The following is a 23,756-nucleotide window of genomic DNA, read 5'->3' as shown; positions in this document are numbered from 1 at the left end:
TATAACTATATAACATTACAGCACGGAAACAGGCTGTCTCGGCCCTTCTAGTCGTGCCGAACGCTTACTCTCACCTACTCTCACTGACCCGCACTCAGCCCATAACCCTCCAGTCCTTTCCTGTCCATATACCTATCCAATTTTACTTTAAATGACAATACTGAACCTGCCTCTACCACTTCTACTGGAAGCTCATTCCACACAGCTACCATTCTCTGAGTAAAGAAATTCCCCCTTGTGTTACCCTTAAACTTTTGCCCACTAACTTTCAACTCATGTCCTCTTGTTTGAATCTCCCCTACTTTCAATGGAAAAAGCCTATCCATGTCAACGCTATCTATTCCCCTCATAATTTTAAATAGCTCTATCAAGTCCCCCCACAACCTTCTATGCTCCAAAGAATAAAAACCTAACTTGTTCAATCTTTCCCTGTAACTTAGGTGCTGAAACCCAGGTAACATTCTAGTAAATCTTCTCTGTACTCTCTCTATTTTGTTGACATTCTTACTATAATTTGGTGACCAGAACTGTACACAATACGCCAAATTTGGTCTGACCAATGCCTTGTACAACTTTAACATTACATCCCAACTCCTATACTCAATGCTCTGATTTATAAAGGCCAACATACCAAAAGCTTTCTTCACCATCCTATCCACATGAGATTCCACCTTCAGGGAACTATGCAACATTATTTCTAGATCACTCTGTTCTACTGCATTCTTCAATGCTCTACCATTTACCATGTATGTCCTATTTGGATTATTCCTACCAAAATGTAGTACCTCACACTTATCAGCATTAAACTCCATCTGCCATTGTTCAGCCCACTCTTCTAACTGGCCTAAATCTCTCTGCAAGCTTTAAAAACCCACTTCATTATCCACAACGTCACCTACCTTAGTATCATTTGCATACTTACTAATCCAATTTACCACCCCATCATCCAGATCATTAATGTATATGACAAACAACATTGGACCCATTACAGATCCCTGAGGCACACCACTAGTCACCGGCCTCCAACCTGACAAACAGTTATCCACCACTTCTCTCTGGCATCTCCCATCCAGCCACTGTTGAATCCATTTTACTACTTCAATATTAATACCCAACGATTGAACCTTCCTAACTAACCTTCCGCGAGGAACCTTGTCAAACGCCTTACTGAAGTCCATATAGACAACATCCACTGCTTTACCCTCATCAGCTTTCCTTGTGACCTCTTCAAAAATTCAATAAGATTTGTCAAACATGACCTTCCATGCACAAATCCATGCTGACTGTTCTGAATCAGATCCTGTCTATCCAGATAATTATAAATACTACCTCTAAGAATACTTTCCATTAATTTACCCACCACTGACATCAAACTGACAGGCCTATAATTGCCAGGTTTACTCTTAGAACCCTTTTTAAACAATGGAACCACATGAGCAATACACCAATCCTCTGGCACCATCCCCGTTTCTAGTGACATTTGAAATATATTTGTCAGAGCCCCTGCTATTTTTACACTAACCTCCCTCAAGGTCCTAGGGAATATCCTGTAAGGATCTGGAGATTTATCCACTTTTATATTCCTTAAAAGTGCCAGTACTCCTCCTCCTCAATCGTCATAGTTTCCATAACTTCCCTACTGTTTCCCTTACCTTACACAATTCAATATCCTTCTCCTTAGTGAATACCAAAGAAAAGAAATTGTTCAAAATCTCCCCCATCTCTGTCGGCTCCACACATAGCTGTCCACTCTGATTCTCTAAGGGACCAATTTTATCCCTCACTATCCTTTCCCTCTCCCAATACTCACTATCACTTTCCCTCTCACAATAACTGCTTCCCTGTTCTCTATCTTCCTCTGGTGGTCCCCTCCGTCTTTCTTTCTTTCTTCCAAAGCCTTCTGTCCTATGCTACTCCCCCTTCTCTAGCTCTGCATCCCTTTTGCCAATCAACTTCCCAGCTCTTAGCTTTATCCCTCTCCCTCCTGTCTTCTCCTATCATTTCGGGTCTCCCCCTCCCCCTCCCACTTTCAAATCTCGTACTATCTCTTTTTCTGTTAGTCCTGATGAAGAGTCTCAACCCAAAACGTCAACTGTACTTCTTCCTATAGATGCTGCCTGGCCTGCTGCATTCCACCAGCATTTTGTGTGTGTTGCTTGAATTTCCAGCATCTGCAGATTTCCTTGTGTTTGCATTATTAAAGGAAGTCTGCTGGTCAGGAAGCATTTCCAGAGGCAAACTTACCATGGAAAACATTGGTGAAGCTAGAGAATTCAGGCAAGAGAATAATGTTATTCTGAAATATGCTGGCATCACGAAAGAGGATTTGTTGGTGGTCCTGAGGTCCATATGTCCCCTGGGCCTAACCAAATATGTTATTTATTCTATTTAATGAGTGGTGCCGCTCAATTACACCAATGTAACCAATTAACCTACTAACCAGTACGACTTTGGAACCTAAGAGGAAACCCATGTGGTCATGGGGCAAATGTGCAAGTGCCTTACAGGCAGCAGTTGGAATTGAATCCAGGTTGCTGAGACTGTAAAAGCATTACACTAACTGCCCTGTAAGCAAAGGCACCAAAACATTGTGGCAGAGAAGAGAAGAAATCTCTGGGGTCAGACAGACAGACAGACATACTTTATTGATCCCGAGGGAAATTGGGTTTTGTTACAGCCACACCAACCAAGAATAGTGAAGAAATATAGCAATATAAAACCATAAATAATTAAATAATAAGTTAATCATGCCCAGTGGAAATAAGTCCAGGACCAGCCTATTGGCACAGGGTGTCTGACACTCCGAGGGAGGAGTTGTAAAGTTTGATGGCCACAGGTAGGAATGACTTCCTATGACGCTCAGTGTTACATCTTGGTGGAATGAGTCTCTGGCTGAATGTACTCCTGTGCCTGTCATGTCAGATATCTTTGTATCTTCCTCATCCCTGGTTACAAACTGGAAGTAGGGTGGCTAAGTACCTTTATTAAAGGAGGGCTGCCAGGAGAAGCCAAAGAACTTTAGCCTAGTGAGCCTTATGCTATTGTGGGAAAGTTATTGGAAATTGGCTCTGTAGAAATAGGATTCATTTACAAAGACCAGTAAAAATAGTCAGCATGGCTTTGTGCATTGGAAATCAAGTCTCATGGATTTGATTGAAAGGTTTGATGAGGACAGAGAGGTGGGCATTGTCTAATCAGTGTTTCCCAACCCTTTTTAGCCCAATGCCCCCCAAAGCATTTTCATACTCACCAATGCCCCACTAAAGCACTTTAATACTTACCAACACTCCTCTTACGCACAATGTACTTTCCGGTGCTCCTATAATGTAAAAAGATGTCTAACATATGCAAAAATGATTCTGCTTTAATTTTTTATTTGTCTTTAAACCTAGCTTACACGGTACCTGTATGCTGTACAGCAGCTTTGCCATCAATGTGATTCCTTGAGCTTGATGGTTTTTAGCAATAGTTGAAGTATCTGGTTCAATTTGTGACAGCAAAAGCCTTATGTCCCCCTTTGTAACAATGTCCAAGTGATTTCTGCTTTTGTGAGTATGTGGCTCACTGCACTGAAGCCTCTTTCAACAAGATAGGAGGTTGGAAAGGTAATGAAATGTTGCATCATTCCCTGAAGGTGGAATCTCATGTGGATAGGGTGGTGAAGAAAGCTTTTGGTATGCTGGCCTTTGTAAATCAGAGCATTGAGTATAGGAGTTGGGATGTAATGTTAAAATTGTACAAGACATTGGTGAGGCCAAATTTGGAGTATTGTGTACAGTTCTAGTCACTGAATTATAGGAAAGATGTCAACAAAATAGAGAGTACAGAGGAGTTTTACTAGAATGTTACCTGGGTTTCAGCACCTAAGTTACAAGGAAAGGTTGAACAAGTTAGGTCTTTATTCTTTGGAGCATAGAAGGTTGAGGGGGGACTTGATAGAGGTATTTAAAATTATGAGGGGGATAGATAGAGTTGACTTGGATAGGCTTTTTCCATTGAGAGTAGGGGAGATTCAAACAAGAGGACATGATTTGAGAGTTAGGGGGCAAAAGTTCAAGGGTAACATGAGGGGGAATTTCTTTACTCGGAGAGTGGTAGCTGTGTGGAATGAGCTTCCAGTAGAAGTGGTAGAGGCACATTCAGTATTGTCATTTAAAGTAAAATTGGATAGGTATATGGACAGGAAAGGAATGGAGGGTTATGGGCTGAGTGTGGGTAGGTGGGACTAGGTGAGTGTAAGCGTCGGCACGGACTAGAAGGGCCGAGATGGCCTGTTTCCATGCTGTAATTGTTATAGGGTTATAGTGATTCTTGAAAAATCATTACTAATGCCTCCACTATCTCTTCAGGCACTTCATTTAGATGTACACCATATGGTCCAGGTGCCTTGTCATCTTTGTAACTTTCAGTTTCTCAAGAACCTTATGTCTAGTTATAGTAACTTCACGCACTTCATGATTCCTGAACCTAGAGTTTTCACCGTATTGCTAGTGCCTTCCACCGTGAAGACAGTTGCAAAATACTGCGTCTACACCTTCCTCACAACCATTCACGGCCTAAACAGTCCTTCCAGGTGAAGCGACTCTTCACATGTGAGTCTGTTGGGTGCTCTGGGTGTGACCTCCTGTGTATCGGTGAGACCTGACGTAGATTGGAAGAACATTTTGCCAAGCACCTATGCTTCGTCTGCCAGGAGAGCGGGATCTCCCAGTGACCACCCAGCATTTGTGTGAGTGTTGCTGAGGCAAAATACTTATTCAGGTTGTCTGCCATTAACCTTGTCCCTCATTACTACCTCTCCAGCATCGTATTCCAGCAGTCTGATATCTACTCTCACATCTCTTTTACACTTTATTGTATCTGAAGAAACTTCTGGTATCCTTTTAAAATTATTGGCTAGCTTACTTTCATATTCCATCTTTACCTTCTTAATCACAAAAAAAGAGAAAATATGTTTAACATCCAAGAAACATACACAAAATGCTGGAGGAACTCAGCAGGTCAGGCAGCATCTATAGAAAAGAGTACAGTTGATGTTTCAGGCCAAGACCCTTCAGCAGGATTCTTAATTACTTTCTTCATGACTTATTTAATTGTCTTCAGTTGGTTTTTAAAAGCTTCCCAATCCTCCAACTTCCCTCTAATTTTTGTTCTCTTCTATGTCCTCTCTTTGGCTTTTATGTTGTCTTTGACTTCTCTTGTTTGGCTGTGTCTTATTTCCTTTAGAATGCCTCTTCCTCTTTGGATGTATATATCCTGTGCCTTCTGAATTGCTTCCAGAAACCCTAGGCTTTGCTGCTCTGCCATCATCCCTGCTAATGTTCTTTTTCAATCATTTCTGGCCAACTCTTCTCTCATGCCTCTGAAAGAAACATAGAAACATAGAAAACCTACAACACAGTACAGGCCCTTTGGCCCACAAAGCTATGCCAGACATGTCCCTACCTTAGAACTACCTATGCTTTACTCATAACCCTCTATTTCTCTGAGCTCTACGTGGCTATCGACGACTCTCTTAAAAGACCCTATCATTTCTGCCTCCACCATCACCGCCGACAGCCCATTTCACACACTCAACACTCTCTGCATAAACCTCTTACCCCTGACATCTCCTCTATACCTACTTCCAAGCACCTTAAAACTATGCCCTCCTGTGCTAGCCATTTCAGCCCTGGAAAAAAGCCTCTGACTATCCACACGATCAATGCCTCTCAATATCTTGTACACCTCTATCAGGTCACCTCTCATCCTCCGTGGCTTCAAGGAGAAAAGGCCAAGTTCATTCAACCTGTTCTCAGAAGGCATGCTCCCCAATCTAGGCAACATCCTGGTAAATCTCCTCTGCACCCTTTCTATGATTTTCATGTCCTTCCTGTAGTGAGGCAACCAGAATTGAGCAAAGTACTCCAAGTGGGGTCTGACCAGGGTCCTATGTAGCTGCAATTTTACCTCGCAGCTCTTAAACTCAATCCCACGATTGATGAAGGCCAATGCATCATATGCCTTCTTAACCACAGAGTCAACCTACGCAGTAGCAGCTTTGAGTGTCCTATGGACTTGGACCCCAAGATCCATCTGATCCTCCACACTGCCAAGAGTCTTACCATTAATAGTATATTCTGCCATCATATTTGACCTACCAATATGAACCACCTCACACTTATCTGGTTGAACTCCATTTGCCACTTCTCAGCCCAGTTTTGCATCCTATTGATGTCCAGCTGTAACCTCTGACTGTCCTCCACACTATCCACAACACCTCCCACCTTAGTGTCATCAGAAAATTTACTAACCCATCCCTCCACTTCCTCATCCAGGTCATTTATAAAAATCACGAAGAGTAGGGGTCTCAGAACAGATCCCTGAGGCACACCACTAGTCACCGACCTCCACTCAGAATATGACCTAACTACAACCACACTTTGCCTTCAGTGGGCAAGCCAGTCTGGATCCAGTTTGCTCCACTGTAATAATGATACACCTGACTTTAGTTTCTCTTTCTCAAATTTCAGGATGAATTTGATCATATTATGATCACTTTCCCGAAAGGATTCTTTTACCTTAAGCTCTTTAATTACTTCTGGTTCATTGCACAACTCTCAATCTGGAATAGCTGATCCCCTAGTGGCCTCCCCTAGCTGCTGTAAAAAACCATCTCATAGGCACTCTGTAAATTCCCCTTCCTGGAATCCAGCATCAACCTGATTTTCCCAATCTACCTGCATATTGAAGTCCCACAAGACTATTGAAACGTTGCCCGTCTTTTCATAAACTTTCTATCTCACATTGAAATTTGTAGGCAACATCCTTAATGCTGTTCAAGGGACTGTATACAACTCCCATCACGGTCATTTTACCTTAGCAGTTCCTTAGTTCTATCACAGTGATTCAACACATTCCAACCCTATGTCAATAAAAACACAAAATGCTGGCAGAACTCAGCAGGCCAGACAGCATCTATGGGAGGAGGTACTGATGACGTTTCGGGCCGAAACCCTTCATCAGGAGGGTTCAACCCTTCAACCCTCTTGATGAGGGGTTTCAGCCCGAAACGTCGTCACTACCTCCTCCCATAGATGCTTTCTTTCTTTCTTTTTCAATCTTTTTATTGATTTTCACATATACACAAAAAAAAACATAACATAATAATGAGTAAATTATGAATACAATAGACTTGAAATCACATTGATAATAAGATAACAATATCCTATTAAACATCAACAGAAGAAAATACCTTAATCAATCAAGTCCATATGATTATATATGAAAAAAACAAAAATAACCATTAAAAAAGAAAAAAAAAATTTGAAAATATGTGAAAAAAAGTATATATTAAGAAAAATAAAACTCTAAAGCTAAACTAACATGGGCAATAATAACAGTTTGTAAGCATATGATAGTGTCAACAAACTCCGGAACTCCATACCTGAACATGAATAAGCAGAAAGAAGGTCTGGAAAAGGCCAAATTAATTCATATGAAAATGTCAAATAAACGGTCTCCAAGTTTCTTCAAATTTAATTGATGAGTCAAAAATAGTGCTTCTAATTTTTTCCAGGCTCAAATAAGAAATAGTTTGAGAAAGCCATTGAAACGTGGTAGGAGGATTTACTTCTTTCCAATTTTGTAATATAGACCTTCTGGCCATTAATGTTACAAAAGCAATCATTCGTCTGACTGAAGGGGAAAACTGATTACCATCTTCATTTGGTATGCCAAATATTGCAGTAATAAAATGAGGTTGTAAATCTATATTCCAAATTGAGGAAATAGTAGTAAATATGTCCTTCCAATAGTTATGTAAAGTGGGACATGACCAAAACATATGGGTCAATGAGGCCACTTCTGAATGACATCTGTCACATTGAGGGTTAATATGAGAATAGAATTGAGCAAGTTTATCTTTAGACATATGAGCTCTATGTACAATTTTAAATTGTATTAAAGCATGTTTAGCACATATAGAAGAAGAATTAACCATTTGCAAAATTTTTTCCCATTTATCTGTTGATATATTATATCGAAGTTCTTTTTCTCATTCTTGTTTAATTCTAACTGATATTTCTGGTTGTATCTTCATAATCATATTATAAATAAAAGCTACTAATCTCTTCTGACAAGGATTTAAGGTAAAAATCAAATCTGTAAAGTCCACCAAAGTTGAATTAGGAAAAGATGGTAAAACTTTATGTAAGAAATTTCTAATTTGTAAATATCTGAAAAAATTAGATTTAGGTAATTCAAATTTGTTGGAAAGTTGATCAAATGACATCAAAGTATCTTCAAAAAAGAGGTCACGAAAACATTTTATACCTTTCCTTTTCCATATGTTAAAAGCTTGATCTGTCCAAGAGGGTTTGAAAAAGAAATTAAATAAGATAGGGCTATCCAGAACAAAGTTTTTCAAAGTAAAAAACTTACGAAATTGAAACCAAATTCGTAATGTATGTTTAATAACAGGATTAGATATTTGTTTATTAAATTTAACTAAATCCGCAGGAAGACAAGAACCAAGAACAGAGAATAGAGAATATCCCTTTACCTCATTACATTCCAAATTTACCCACTGTGGGCACAGTGGTGAATCCAAATCTAGTTTCCAATACATTAAATTACGAATATTATTTGCCCAATAATAAAATCTAAAATTGGGTAAAGCTAAACCACCATCTTTTTTTGATTTTTGTAATTGCTTTTTACTTAACCTAGGGTTTTTATTTTGCCACACAAATGAGGAAATTTTTGAATCAATGTTATCAAAAAAAGATTTAGAAATAAAAACTGGTAGGGCTTGAAATAAGTATAAAAATTTCGGTAAAATCATCATTTTAATAGCATTAATCCGACCAATTAATGATAAAAACAAAGGAGACCATCTTGTAGTAAGTTGATGAATTTGATGAAGCATAGGAAAACAATTCAGTCTAAATAAATCTTTATATTTCTTGGTAATTTTTATACCTAAATAGGTAAAGTTATCAGTAACAACTTTAAATGGTATCCTATCACTCAATAAAGTTTGTGCATTTAAAGGAAATAATTCACTCTTATCTAAATTTAGTTTATAACCAGAAAAAGTACCAAATTGAACCAACAAGGATAAAATAGCGGGAATAGACCTATCAGGGTCAGAAATATATAACAGCAAATCATCAGCATAAAGTGATAATTTGTATAACTTCTCATTACGGGTAATACCAAAAATGTTAGGAGATTCACGAATAGCAATAGCTAAAGGTTCTAATGCAATATTAAATAATAAAGGACTTAAGGGACAGCCTTGTCTCGTACCACGAAATAATTGAAAAAAAGAGGATCTATAGTTATTTGTAAAAACAGAAGCAACAGGTTTATGATATATTAATTTAATCCATGATATAAAGTTAGGACTAAAATTAAAATTTCTCAATGTATTAAATAAATATATCCATTCAACTCTATCAAAAGCTTTTTCAGCATCTAATGAAATAACACATTCTGGAATTGTGGGTGGTGAAGTATGAATTATATTAATCAATTTTCTGACATTAAAAAAGGAATACCGATTCCTCATAAAACCAGTTTGATCTTCTGAAATAATCTGAGATAGTACTTTTTCTAATCTAATAGCTAAAATTTTTGTAAGAATCTTAGAATCTACATTTAATAGTGATATAGGGCGATAAGATGTACATAAAGTAGGATCTTTATCTTTTTTAAGAATTAGAGAAATATTAGCTTCATAAAAAGATTGAGGTAATCTCTTCTTAGCAAACGCATCATTAAAAATTTCACATAACCAAGGAGAGAGCAAAGAAGAAAAAGTTTTAAAAAATTCTACTATATAACCATCAGGACCAGGAGCTTTCCCTGAATTCATTGATGAGATAGCCTCTCCTATTTCCACCATAGAAATAGGAGCATCTAACAGGCCATGGTCTTCATCAATCAGTTTAGGAATATTCAAATAGTTAAAAAAATTATCTATCATGGACTGGTCACCATCAAATTCTGAATGATATAAAGATTTATAAAAATCTTGAAAGGTATTATTAATTTCTTTATGATCAATAGTTAAATTACCGTCTTGTTTGCGAATTTTAATAATTTGTCGCTTAGTCGAGATAGCCTTTAATTGATTAGCTAACAGTTTACCAGTACGATCACTATGAATATAAAATTGAGCCCTGGTCCTAATTAATTGATTTTCAATTGAAGAAGATAATAGTAAACTATGTTCCATTTGAAGCTCAACTCTCTTCTTATAAAGTTCTTTGGTAGGAGTCACGGAATAAATCTTATCAATTTCCTTGATTTTATCCACTAGTAAAGCAATATCTAAATATCTTTGTTTTCTTTTACCAGCAGAATATGAGATAATTTGTCCACGAATAAAAGCCTTAAAAGAGTCCCAAAGTATTCCTCTGTCGATTTCTTCAGTACAGTTTGTTGAGAAGAACAAGTCAATTTGCTGTTTTATATAAGTAATAAATTCTGGGTCTTGAAGCAAAGTAGCGTTAAGCCTCCAAGATCTGATATTATTGGAATAGTCCGAAATCTTAATAGATAACTTCAAAGGTGCATGATCCGAAATAGTAATAGAATCATATTTACAATCAATAACATCCGTTAATAACCGATGATCAATAAGAAAATAGTCAATTCTAGAATAGCTATGATATACATGTGAAAAAAATGAAAATTCTTTATCTTTAGGGTCCATAGATGCTGTCTGGCCTGCTGAGTTCTGCCAGAATTTTGTGTTTTTATTTATTTCCAGCATCTGCAGATTCACTCGTCCAACCCTATGTCACCTCTTTCTAATGATTTGATTTCATTTTTTATCAACAGAGCAATACTGCCTGTCCTTTCGATACAATGCATATCCTTAGACATTAAGCTCCCAGCTATAATCTTTCAGCCATGATTCAATGATGCCTACAACATCATACCTGCCAATCTGCAAATTCATCTACTTTTTCCAGATACTGCATGCATTTAAATACACCTTCAGTCCTGTATTCACCCTTTTCAATATTGTCCATCTTTTATGCTGCAACTCATCCTGTTGACTGCAATTTTTGCCCTTTTAACAGCCTCTCCTCAATGCACATTGCCTCTGTTTGCAAACCAGCTATCTCATCTTCAGTTCCATTATCTGCCTTTCCTATGATACTTATTGCATTGAAATACATGCTCAACCTTTTGATTTCTAACTTTGTTTGAGGTCTTACCAACATCTGTCTTCACAAATGATTTGAATGTGCGAAGCTTTTCAACTTCTGGAACTGAGTTATACCATAAGTAGCCTTTTAAAGTTGTCTTTTATTGAAGTGTTCCTGCAATCTTGATGGTTTCAAAGCTTCGTTAGTACAAATAAGACATATGGAGCATCACTGATCTGACAGGAATGGAGTAAAACCATGCTCTAGGTATGTTACATTGTATTGACCCACTTTCTATAGTTTCTTTTTCTTAACAGGATTAAGATTCAATGCTTCACTGCCTTCAGACTCAAAGAGATCATGCTGTATGTATTTATCCAACATTAACGGGGCTAAATTAAAATAAAAAATGAATACAACCTGGGAATGCATATGAAATGTTGCCATGGTTGGTCAGATCTCGTACCTCAAGTTAGGTTGCTGCTTTCTGTTCTCTCCCCGCCCCCCAAGGATCTTGAACACCACCCCCACCACTTCTATTTTCCTTAACGCCCCCTTAGGACACATAATCGCCCCCTTGGGGGAGTGGTATGGCCCCCATTGAGAATCACTTGTCTGCATGGTCTTCTGCAAGGCCTTTGATAAAGTCCTCTCTGGCAGGCTGCTCCAGAAAGTTGAAACACATGGCATTCAGGTTTGGCCACCCCGTAATAGGAAGGATGTCGAGAGTACGGAAGAGGTTTGCAAGGATGCTGCCTGGATTATAACAAGAGACTGGACAAACTCAGGTTGCTTTCTCTAGAATGACGAAGATGACGGGAGATCTGATGGAGGTCTATAAGATTATGGGAGGCATGGATAGAATAGACAGACAGTATCTTTTTCCCAGTGTTGACATGTCCCATTCTAGAGAGCATGTATTTAAAGTGAGAGGGGATAATTTCAAATGAGGTGTGAGAGGTAGGTTTTTAACACAGAGCATGGTTGGTGCCTGGGGTGAAAGTAGAGGCAGAAACGTTGGAAACTTTTAAGAGACATTTAGACAGGCACATGAATGGGAGGGAAATTGAAGGATATGGACACTGTGTAAGCAGAAGAAATTAGTTTAGTTGGCTATTTGGTTACTTATTTTTTCAGCACAACTCTATGGGTCAAAGGGTCTCTTACTGTGCTATACTGTTCTGTGTTCTATGTTCCAGATACAAAGTTGCTTGATGGTAGGAGGCAGAGGGTGGAAGTGGAGAGTTGCTTTTCAGTTTGGAGGCCTGCAACCTGTAGTGTTCCACAGGGAATGCTGCTGGCTCCACTGCTGATTGTCATATTATGATATTGGATGAGAATGCAGAATGACACAATTAGTACATTTGCAGATAACACCAAGATGGGTACTATAGATTCATAGAACCATTGAAATTTACAGCACATTACAGGCACTTCGACACACAATGTTGTGCCAACCATGTAACCTACTCTGGAAACTGCCTAGAATGTCCCTACTGTATAGCCTTCTATTTTTCTAAGCTCCATGTACCTAGCTAAGAATCTCTTAAAAGACCCTATTGTATCCACCTCTACCACCTACACTGGCAGTGCATTCCACGCATCCGCCACTTTCTGTGTGAAAAACTTACCCCCGACATCCCCTCGGTACCTGTTTCCAAGCACCTTAAAACTGTGCCCCCTTGTGTTAGCCATTTCAGCCCTGGAAAAAAGCTTCTAGCTATCCACACGATCAGTGCCCCTCATCATCTTATACACCTCCATCAGGTCACCTCTCATCCTCCATCACTCCAAGGAAAAAAGGTCAAGTTCACTCAACCTATTCTCATAAGACACACTCTCCAATCCAGACAACATCCTTGTAAATCTCCTTTTCACCCTTTCTATGGTTTCCACATCCTTCCTGTAGTGAGGTGACCAGAACTGAATACAGTATTTCAAGTGGGGTCTAACTAAGGTCTTGTATAGCTGTAACATTACCTTACAGCTCTTGAACTCAGTCCATGGTTGATGAAGGTCATCACACCATTTGCCTTTTTAACAACTCTGTCGACAGGTTGAAGTCAATTGACAAAAATGGGCTAAGGTATGACAGATGGAATTTAACTCAGATCAATGCGAATAAGTGCACTTATTGAAAATGCTAGAGTGTCCAGAAAAGATTGACAAGAATATTGCCTCGAATGGGGAGCCAGATATGTATGGAGAGATTGAATAGTCTGGGTGTGTTTACAATGGAGCCACAGAACACTGAAAAACAGAAACAGGTTCTTTGGCCCATCTTGCCCATGCCGAACCATTAATCTGCTTTGTCCTATCGGCCTGGAGCTGGATGATAGCCCTCCGATGCATGTATCTCAGATTTCTCTCAGATGTTGAAATCAAACCTGAAGCCACTACCTGAGCAGGCTGAGGGGCAAATAAAATCATGAGAGGCATAGATAGGGCGGTGGTCCGGTGTGTTTCCCATGGTAGGGTTATCTAATACTAGAGGGCATGAATTTCAGGTGAGGAGTAAAGTTTCAAGGGCTTCTGAAGGGTAAATTTTTCATACATTGTCGTTGTTATGAATTGCCAGAGGAGATATTGGAGGCAGGAACAGTAACAGCATTTAACATTTGCAACTTCTCAGCCCAGCTCTGCATCTTGTCAAAGTCCCATTGTAACTCACAACAACCTTCTACACTATCCAGAACACCACCAACCTTTCTTTCCCATTAAAACGCTGCATCTGTCTACAAGGACATAATTCCTACTCCTGCACAGATACTGGTCGACCTGCTTGTCCACTAGCAGTTTGTTTCTGGTTCAAGTAACATTAATAAGTTTTGGTTTCTGTGAACTGAATCTGTTTTATTAAACAGGAACTTTCTTTTCCACAGTTCATAAAGTTTGCAAATATCGAAGAAGACACCCCATCGTATCACCGAAGCTATGACTTCTTTGTGTGTCGGTTCAGTGAAATGTGTCACTCAGGAAATGATGATGTAACTGACAGGACCAAGTAAGTTCATGTCTGATCTCAGTTCCAGACTGAGTCAGAATGGAATTGGGAACCAGGTCCTGGTCGGATGGGAGGGAGATTGAGAACTGGGTCCTTGTGGGATGGGGATTGGGAAGGGGTTCTGGTGGAATGCATGGAGTAGAAGAAATAAAGTGGATGATCTTAGTACATTTTTACAGATTGTCAGGTATGATACTGTGGCCATCATTGAATCGTGGCTGAAGGATTGTTGTAATAGGGAACTCAATGTCCAGGGCTACACATTGTATTGGAGTGATAAGAAGGTAGGCAGAGGGAGTGGCATGGCTCTGCTGGCAAAGAATGGCATCATATCATTAGAAATATATGACATAGGGTCGGAAGATGTTGAATTCTTGTGGGTTGAGTTAAGAAACTGCGAGGGTAAAAGGACCCTGATGGTAGTTATACAGTGGTGCTAGCAAGTTTGTAAACCTGCACGATTTTCTCTGTTACTGCATAAATGTCACCTAAAATGTAATCAGATCTTAGGTCCTAAAGCTAGATAAAGGGAACCCTATTGAATAAATAACACAAAAAACATTATACTCGTTCATTTATTTATTGAGAAAAATAATCCAATATTACATGTATTTGTTGGAAAAAGTACATACCAAAAGCTTTCTTCACCACCCTATCCACATGAGATTCCACCTTCAGGGAACTATGCACCATTATTCCTAGATCTCTCTGTTCTACTGCATTCCTCAATGCCTTATCATTTACCACGTATGTCCTATTTGGATTATTCCTACCAAACTGTAGCACCTCACAATTATCAGCATTAAACTCCATCTGCTATTATTCAGCCCACTCTTCTAACTGGCCTAAATCTCTCTGCAAGCTTTGAAAACCTACTTCATTATCCACAACGCCACCTACCTTAGTATCATCTGCATACTTACTAATCCAATTTACCACCCCATCATCCAGATCATTAATGTAAATGACAAACAACATTGGACCCAGTACAGATCCCTGAGGCACATCACTAGTCACCAGCCTCCAACCTGACAAACAGTTATCCACCACTACTCTCTGGCATCTCCCATCCAGCCACTGTTGAATCCATTTCACTAATTCAATATTAATACCTAACGATTGAACCTTCCTAACTAACCTTCCGTGTGGAACCTTGTCAAAGGCCTTACTGAAGTCCATATAGACAACATCCACTGCTTTACCCTCGTCAACCTTCCTAGTAACCTCTTCAAAAAATTCAATAAGGTTTGTCAAACGTGACCTTCCATGCACAAATCCATGTTGACTGCTCCTAATCAGACCGTCTATCCAGGTAATTATATATACCATCTCTAAGATTACTTTCCATTAATTTACCCACCACTGATGTCAAACTTACAGGCCGATGATTGCTAGGTTTACTCTTAGAACCCTTTATAAACAATGGAACCACATGAGCAATACGCCAATCCTCCGGCACCATCCCCATTTCTAATGACATTTGAAATATTTCTGTCAAAGAGTCCCTGCTATTTCTACATTAACTTCCTTCAAGGTCCTAGCGAAGATCCTGTCAGGACCCGGAGACTTATCCATGTTTACATTCATACCCTCAGCCTCAGGGTAGAGGGTTGTCTATTTAAAACAGAGATATAGAGAAATTTCTTCAACCAGAGAGGGTGAATTTGTGGAATTTGTTGCCACAGACAGCCATGGAGGCCAGGTGGTTGGGTGTTTTTAAGACGGAGATTGATAGGTTCATGATTGACCATGGCATCAAAGGTTACAGGGAGTAGTCCGGGGAGGTGTATAAAAGAATCAGCCATGTTTGAATGGTGGAGCAGACTCAATAGGCCAATTGGCCTAATTCTGCTCCTATCTTATGGTCTTATGGGATGGGTGATTGGGAACAAGTTCTGATAGGATGGGAGGAAGACCTGGAACTAAATTCTGGTGGGATGGATGGAAGGGTAGGAAAATCTCCTAAGGAACCAGAACCTTGAACCATTAGGATTTCTGTGTAGTCAGCAGATTATCAGAGGTTTGGCTGTAGTTAGTCCAAATGCAAGAACGCTGCATTTACTTTTGAAAAGTGAGCAAACATTTTCATCCCTGTAGCAATGTGGTCTCTGACTCCTCATGGTTTAAAGATACTGAATGGCTGTCTAAAGAGTTATAATCTTCAGGCTATGGACCAGGAATAGGTTAATCCCTATGATTATTCCTCAGTCAGTCTGGAAGTAGCTGGTTGCATGCCTAGTCTGTGTGAGACTTCCATTTGATTGAAGGTGCCTGTGCCACCCCAGAGAGGAATACCTCAAATTGTAGCTTTGACACACACTGACACAGTATGTTCTCAAAGTAACTCTGATTGACTCTTTGAGCACTGGTTACTATTGTCCTAAGTTAAACCTTGGATTGTCAATGTGAGTGTGGAACTTTAGGATACCTTGGAGCTCCCTTAGCCCAGACCAATGTAGAGATGTGGGCAGGTAGGTAGACACCAAATGCACATCCTTGAACCTAACGTTACATTGTGCATGTCAAAATCTGTATGTCGGTATAAGGTGTCTGCAGGGAGTGGTGATCCTTACCCTACCTTCTGTCCCATCAGAATCCGTATGTCGGGTATAAAGGGTTTACAGGGAGTGGTAAGGAAGACTGTCAATGATGAACTGCAAGCCAATATCTGGGAACCACAGCACATGGATAAGATCGTCCCTTCACTGCTCTTCAATCTACAACAGGTGGAGGAAGCCGACAGGTAAGTCTTTCTCTTCCTCTATCTCAGCCGCACATGGGCAGGAAGCCGTAGAAGCAGAATTAAGCTCTTTGGCTCATCAAGTCTGCTCCACCAATGTGGTCACCTTACCACTCCGAACTGATCACCATTCTCTATCTCCAGATCTCTGTCATCTACCACCAAAATAGGAACTCCTTGTTGATTAAATCCACTTTAACTTTACAAACCTCAAAGCTTCAGTCTAATCACTCATCCACAGTTTTCCAAACAGACTCAGTCGGACGTCTGAGATGCAAAGGGACTCGTGCAGAATTCACTGAAGGTTAATTTGAAGATTGAGTTTGTGGTAGTGAAGGTAAATGCATTGTCAGCATCTACTTTGCAAGGACTAGAATATAAAAAGAAGGGTGTGATAACAAGGCTTTGTAAGGCACTGATGATGCCTCATTTGGAGTATTGGGAGCAGTTTTGGGCCTCTCATTTTAGAAAAAACTGCTGACACTGGAGAGATTCTAGAGGAGATTTATGAAAATGATTCCAGGAATAAACAGGTGGATGCCTGAGGAGCATTGGTTGATTTTGGGCCTTTTATTGCAGGAGTTTAAAAAAATGAGGGAGCATCTCATTAAAACCTATCAAATATTGAAAGGCCCAGACAGCATGGATGTGGAGAGGATGTTTCCTACAGTAGGAGAGTCTATGACCAGAGGGCACAGACTCAGAATTGAGGGAACTCCATTTAGGACAGAGATGAGGAAGAATTTATTTTGCCAGAGCATGATGTATCTGTGAGAGCTGTGGAGGCCAAATTGAGTACATTTAAAGTGGAGGTTGATTGGTTCTTGTTTAGTCAGGCCATCAAAGGTTATGGGAAGAAGTCAGGAGAATGGGATTGAGAGGGATAATAAATCAGCCACAATGGAATGGTGGAACAGACACAATGAGACAAATGGCATAATCTGCTCTTGATATATGTCTTCCATGAATGTCACAACGAAGCTTCCTCTTTTACATCCTCCCTCACTCTGAAGGTGAGTTACTCATCCGGTCCTTGGCCTCATCATCCTGTCCAATGGAAAGTTTAACATTTCAGTCCTCGTGTTTAAAACTTAAGCTGTATTGATTCTGGTAACTATGTTTTTTCAGTCGATCTCCATCGCCACTGCAGGCAACTGAGAAGGAGAAGCAGAGTCCAGCAGCATTGGCAGAAGGCTGTCTCCGGGAGCTGCTGGGCAGAGCTGCCTACGGTAGCATCAAGAATGCCATCAAGCCTGTTTTAATGTACGTGTTCATCAGGCCAGGCAAATCGTTCCTTCAAGAACCACATTACCATAAATACCTCCTGTTGGATACCATAAGTACCCTCTCCTTGTTGGTAGCAGTGAGAAGAGGGCATGCCCTGGGTGATGGGATCTTTAATGCTGGGTGCAGCCTTCTTGAGGTATTGCTGTTTGAAGGGGTCCTGGATGTTGGGGGGATGGGGAGTGGGGTTGCTCATGCCCATAATGGTGCTGGCTGAGTGATGAACGTCATTAAGGAAAGTGAGAAATTCCTCTGCCTCAGCTATTCAGGATTCAAAACTCAAGATTGTTTAATGTCCTTTCTAGTACACAGGTGTAAAGGAGAACAATATAATTGTTACTCCAATTTTGTTGCAGGACAAAAAAACCACAATAAGATAAGGAACACAATAATAAAAAATACAAAATAAATATAAATAGATAGATGGATTGAATGTCCATAAAATGATGGCCTGGGCCCTCCCCAGGAGATATGTGGCCTGCCCAGAGGACTCTGCCTCTTCCTATCCCTCACCTTTGATGGGTTGTGCCCTGTGACCTGCCCAGGCCCCAGGGTTCCTGCCTAGGTGGTCTGGGCCCTGCCCAGGAGTTATGCAGCCTGTCCAGAGAACTCTAAGACCCTGCCTGAACCCCAGGATCCTGCCTGAACTCAGAGATCCTGCTTGAACTCCAAGACTCTCCCTGAACCCCAGAATCACCTTGAATGTCACGTCCCTCACACGCCACGGTCTCCTCATCTTGTCTATTGTTTAGTTTTCCTGTCCTGCCCCTAGTACTTCAGTGCCTGTGTCCTGCACTTGGGTCCGGTCTCACGTACCCTTATGACAGCTTTTTCAGAAGTCAGGAACAAGGCAAAAAAAACATGTTGCTTCATGATTATATTTTGCAGCCTTATTGAGGTAACACCTTTTGAAAATGTCCTCAGTGCTGGGGGGGCAGGGGGGGGGGCAAGTGGGGCAAACAAGATATATGGTAATAATAAATACAATGATAACTGAAGTGAGTGCAAAACCACAGAATGGTGCAACGTCTATAGTGTAAAAAGAAATGCTAAAATGATCCCAAACCCCATTGCAGAATATCAGGACTGTAAGAGTATGATGACTAAAGAGTGATAAAGGAGGAGGGAGCATTAAGAGGTGAAGAGAGAAGGAATCCCAGAGCCTAGCATTAGCAGCTGATGGAATAGATACCAGTTTGTGTAGAGGAACACTTTGCATCTATTGGTAACAATACAATTAGTTTTGAAGTACTGTATATATGAGAAAAGATAGGACTGGTCCATGGGTTGAGATTCAAAATTGAAGAAAGGGCAATTTTGATGGTATCAGAAAGGATCTGGGAAGTATAGATTGGGACGGCTGTTTTCTGCATTCAAATGTGAAATTTTGAGAGTACAAAACTTCTATATGCCTATTAGAATACAAGGTAAAGATAACAGGTCTAGGGAACTTTGTTTTTCAAGAGATAATTGAGGGCCTACATGAGGAAAAAGAGAATGTGCATCACAGGTACAGGCAGGTAAGAACAAACAAGGTGCTTATGAAGTATATGAAATGTAAGAGAATACTAAAGAAAGAAATTATAAGGGTTAAAGAAAGGCATGAGGTTGGCATTGCAGACAAGAGATTCCAAGGGACTCTACAGATATGTTAAGAGCAAAAGGATTGCAAGGGACAAAATTAGTCCTGTAGAAGATAAGAATGGTAATCTGTGCATGGAGTCAAATGAGATGGGGGAGATCTTAAATGAATTCTCTGCATCTGTATTTACATGTGAGATGGAGACAGTCTGCAAAAGTGAGGCAAATCAGCAGTGAGGCCATGGATCCTATGCAGACTATAGTACAGAACATTACAGGCCCTTTGGCCCACAATGATAGAAGAGAAAGTGTTTGCTGTCTTGAGCTAAATTAGGGTGGATTTCCCAAGGCCCCAGCAGAGATATTTAAATCATCCTTAGTGACAGGTGTGGTATCAGAGGATTGGAGGATAGCTCATGTTGTTCTGCTGTTTAAGAAAGGCTCTTCATGCAGATGGTCATAAGAGTGTGGGACGAGCTGCTAGCGTAAGTTGTGCATACAAGCTCAATTTCAACTTTATGAGAAGTTTGGATAGGTACAATGATAGTAGGGGTATGGAGAGCAGATCGATGGGAGTAGGGAGTTTAAGTATTTTGGCATAGATTTGATGGGCTGAAGGGCCTGTTTCTGGGCTGTATGGCTCTAGTAGTAGAGCAGTGTAATTCAGGGATAAGAAAACCAGGAATTGCAAGGTTGGGGGCAATTGCAGAGATGGGAGTTCAGGCCAAGGGAATATATGAAATCTCAAATGAGATATTGTTTTTCACAATCTGTTGGCAATTGACGAAAGAACAAAAAGGGAGAGCTGCATCCCTGCCACAGAAGGCAGCGACTTTATGGGGTATTTAGACTGGCACATGAATGTCAGGAAAATGGAAGGATTTGGACATCCTAGGTAGAAAGGATTAAGTTAATTGGTCATTTGATTTCTAATGTAATTGGATTAACACAACATTGTGTTCCTGTACTGTTCTGTTCTGTGTTTTATGTTCTAAGGGACTTAGTGTGACAAATGTAGGAGGGATCATTATAACTGAATCTCTTGTGATCTTTTCTTCAGGCACCTCGACAATCATTCACTGTGGGAGCCAAAGCTGTTTGCGATACATTGCTTCAAGATCATCATGTATTCTGTGCAGGTAACCCTGCCTATTGGCTTGAACCCAATTATTTTCCTGCATGATGGCAGTGTTGAGAGTATAGCACCTTGTATCAGGGAGGAAGACAGCCACTGCTACACTCCATAGTCCATCTCCTCATTCTTCAATACACTGATCTGTTATATAATTGTGGTAATCACATTTGCCTTTTACCAACACAAATTGGGATTATACAGAGATTATCGGTACTTTATGGTGTAGTTTATTTGTGGTTACTTAAGCTTGTCATAGCCAAGGGTGGTGGTGGGTGGTTGGTGTAGTGGATATCAGTTCCCAATGGCGTGTGTCTCAAATTCCCTCTGACAACCAAGTCCAGCTCCTGGCCTTCATGTGTAGCTTAGCTACTAAGCCTGACAGAACCGTTCAACTGACAGGAGAAAGGACAAAGACTGGTTACTGGCCCCTTAAAACCATCGCTTCAGGCAGATGGAGCTCATTAGCCGTGGTTGGCAGTTTACCTAGGAGAAGGAAAGCTCTGATCTCAACCCTCTGCCACTTTGTGGTTATACCCACACGTGAGGAAGGCTTCAGAAGTAAATCCGGAGCAGGAATCCCTAAGCCAGCCCTACATTGAGTTCAACACTGACTGGCAACTCCTGCAATGCCACTGGTACCAAACTATATCGATCTCTGCCATTCCTTTGGATTCAACAGCTGCGTGGACAGGGGGAGCCTGCAGCATGGGCAACAGTTGCTGTCCATATTATACAGTGCTGGCTGGCGTATGAGAGCTAAGACACAACATTGATGATCAACCCTGATCAATGGTATTAATGTGGATAGAGAATTGGTTGGCAGACAGGAAGCAAAGAGTGGGAGTAAACGGGACCTTTTCAGAATGGCAGGCAGTGACTAGTGGGGTACCGCCAGGCTCAGTGCTGGGACCCCAGTTGTTTACAATATATATTAGTGATTTAGACGAGGGAATTAAATGCAGCATCTCCAAGTTTGCGGATGACACAAAGCTGGGCGGCGGTGTTAGCTGTGAGGAGGATGCTAAGAGGATTCAGGGTGACTTGGATAGGTTAGGTGAGTGGGCAAATTCATGGCAGATGCAATTTAATGTGGATAAACGTGAGGTTATCCACTTTGGTCGCAAGAACAGGAAAACAGATTATTATCTGAACAGTGACCGATTAGGAAAAGGGGAGGTGCAACGAGACCTGGGTGTCATTGTACACCAGTCATTGAAGGTGGGCATGCAGGTATAGCAGGCGGTGAAAAAGGCAAATGGTATGTTAGCATTCATAGCAAAGGGATTTGAGTACAGGAGCAGGGAGGTTCTACTGCAGTTTTACAAGGCCTTGGTGAGACCACACCTAGAGTATTGTGTGCAGTTTTGGTCTCCTAATCTGAGGAAAGACATTCTTGCCATAGAGCAAGTACAAAGAAGGTTCACCAGATTGATTCCTGGGATGGCAGGACTTCCATATGAAGAAAGACTGGGTCAACTAGGCTTATACTCACTGGAATTTAGAAGATTGAGGGGGGATCTTATTGAAACATATAAAATTCTAAAGGGATTGGACAGGCTAGATGCAGGAAGATTGTTTCCGATGTTAAGGAAGTCCAGAACGAGGGGTCACAGTTTAAGGATAAATGGGAAGCCTTTTAGGACCGAGATGAGGAAATACTTCTTCACACAGAGAGTGGTGAATCTGTGGAATTCTCTGCCACAGGAAACAGTTGAGGCCGGTTCATTGGCTATATTTAAGAGGAAGTTAGATACGGCCCTTGTGGCTAAAGGGATCAGGGGGTATGGAGAGAAAGCAGGTACAGGGTTCTGAGTTGGATGATCAGCCATGATCATACTGAATGGTGGTGCAGGCTCAAAGGGCCGAATGGCCTACTTCTGCACCTATTTTCTATGTTTCTATCAATGACTTTAGTTGCAGGTTTGCACGTGTGACCCTCCACCAGTGGCTTTGAGGAGGTTGACGTTATTAAATGTGCGGAGCTTTGTCATAGAGTCTTACAGCGTGGAAACAACCCTTCTACCCACCAACCATTTACACCGATCCCGCTTCATTCCTTTATTTTTTTCCACACTCTACCTCTCATCTACATCCTTGGCTGATTGTTCAATGGCCAATTAACCTCGCAACCTCATACAAAATGCTGGATGAACTCAGCAAGTCAGGCAGCATCTATGGAGGGAAATAAACAAATTTAATTGTCATTCAACCATACATTGAATACAGCCAAACTAAACAGAGTTTGTCCAGGGCCAAGGTGTAAAACACAGAACCAACAGCACACCACATGATTATGACAGCAGGAAAACATACGGTCAAAAAAAACCCAGAAAGCAAAATAAATAAATTTAGGGTCCTAGCCCACATTGCAGTGCAGTGCAGCCAGAGATGAATACAATCTAACTCGTCTTTCACTGAGTGAAATTGGTGGGCAGGAGCAGCACCCAGCCAAGCACAGATTTCAGTTCTCTCCAACACTGGCTCTGGCCTCTCCTTCCCTGGGCAGCTGGAACAGGTCACCCTGTGTTATGAGGGTCTGGTCTGTGCAAAAACAGATCCTTTATGCCTGCCTCACCATGTAGATGTTTTGGATCCCTGAGTCCCTCCAGCATTTTGTGAGTGTGTTGCTCTGGATTTCCAGCATTTGCAGAATCTCTTGTCTTTACCTAAAAATCTTCAGATGTTTGGAATGTTGAAAGAAACTAGAGCAACCAGAGGAAGTATGTGCAAACTTTGCACAGAGTGGACTAAGGTCAGGATTTCACGTGGGTCCCTGGAGCCATGGGGCAAAGCTCCACTAGCTATGCCACTGTTCCACTGCACTACCATTCTCCCAGGCCACCATGCCACTGTTCCACTGCACTACCA

The 23,756-nt window shown here is 40.8% G+C and overlaps 1 protein-coding gene across 1 annotated transcript in view; it reads left to right on the top strand.

The window, feature by feature from the left end:
• The window catches only part of LOC132402551 (protein EFR3 homolog B-like), a 194,241-nt gene that overhangs the window by 38,391 nt on the left and 132,094 nt on the right, over positions 1 to 23,756 (top strand). The window contains exons 6-9 of the mRNA XM_059985416.1: positions 14,027 to 14,148; positions 16,742 to 16,891; positions 18,017 to 18,151; positions 20,814 to 20,892. Coding sequence (XP_059841399.1) covers positions 14,027 to 14,148; positions 16,742 to 16,891; positions 18,017 to 18,151; positions 20,814 to 20,892 — 486 coding nt within the window. The remainder of the gene's footprint in view (positions 1 to 14,026; positions 14,149 to 16,741; positions 16,892 to 18,016; positions 18,152 to 20,813; positions 20,893 to 23,756) is intronic.

The sequence above is a fragment of the Hypanus sabinus genome, chromosome 12 (genome assembly GCF_030144855.1).
Source record: "Hypanus sabinus isolate sHypSab1 chromosome 12, sHypSab1.hap1, whole genome shotgun sequence".
Classification (NCBI taxonomy): Eukaryota; Metazoa; Chordata; class Chondrichthyes; order Myliobatiformes; family Dasyatidae; genus Hypanus; species Hypanus sabinus.
This window is presented reverse-complemented; position numbering and strand designations above follow the sequence as displayed.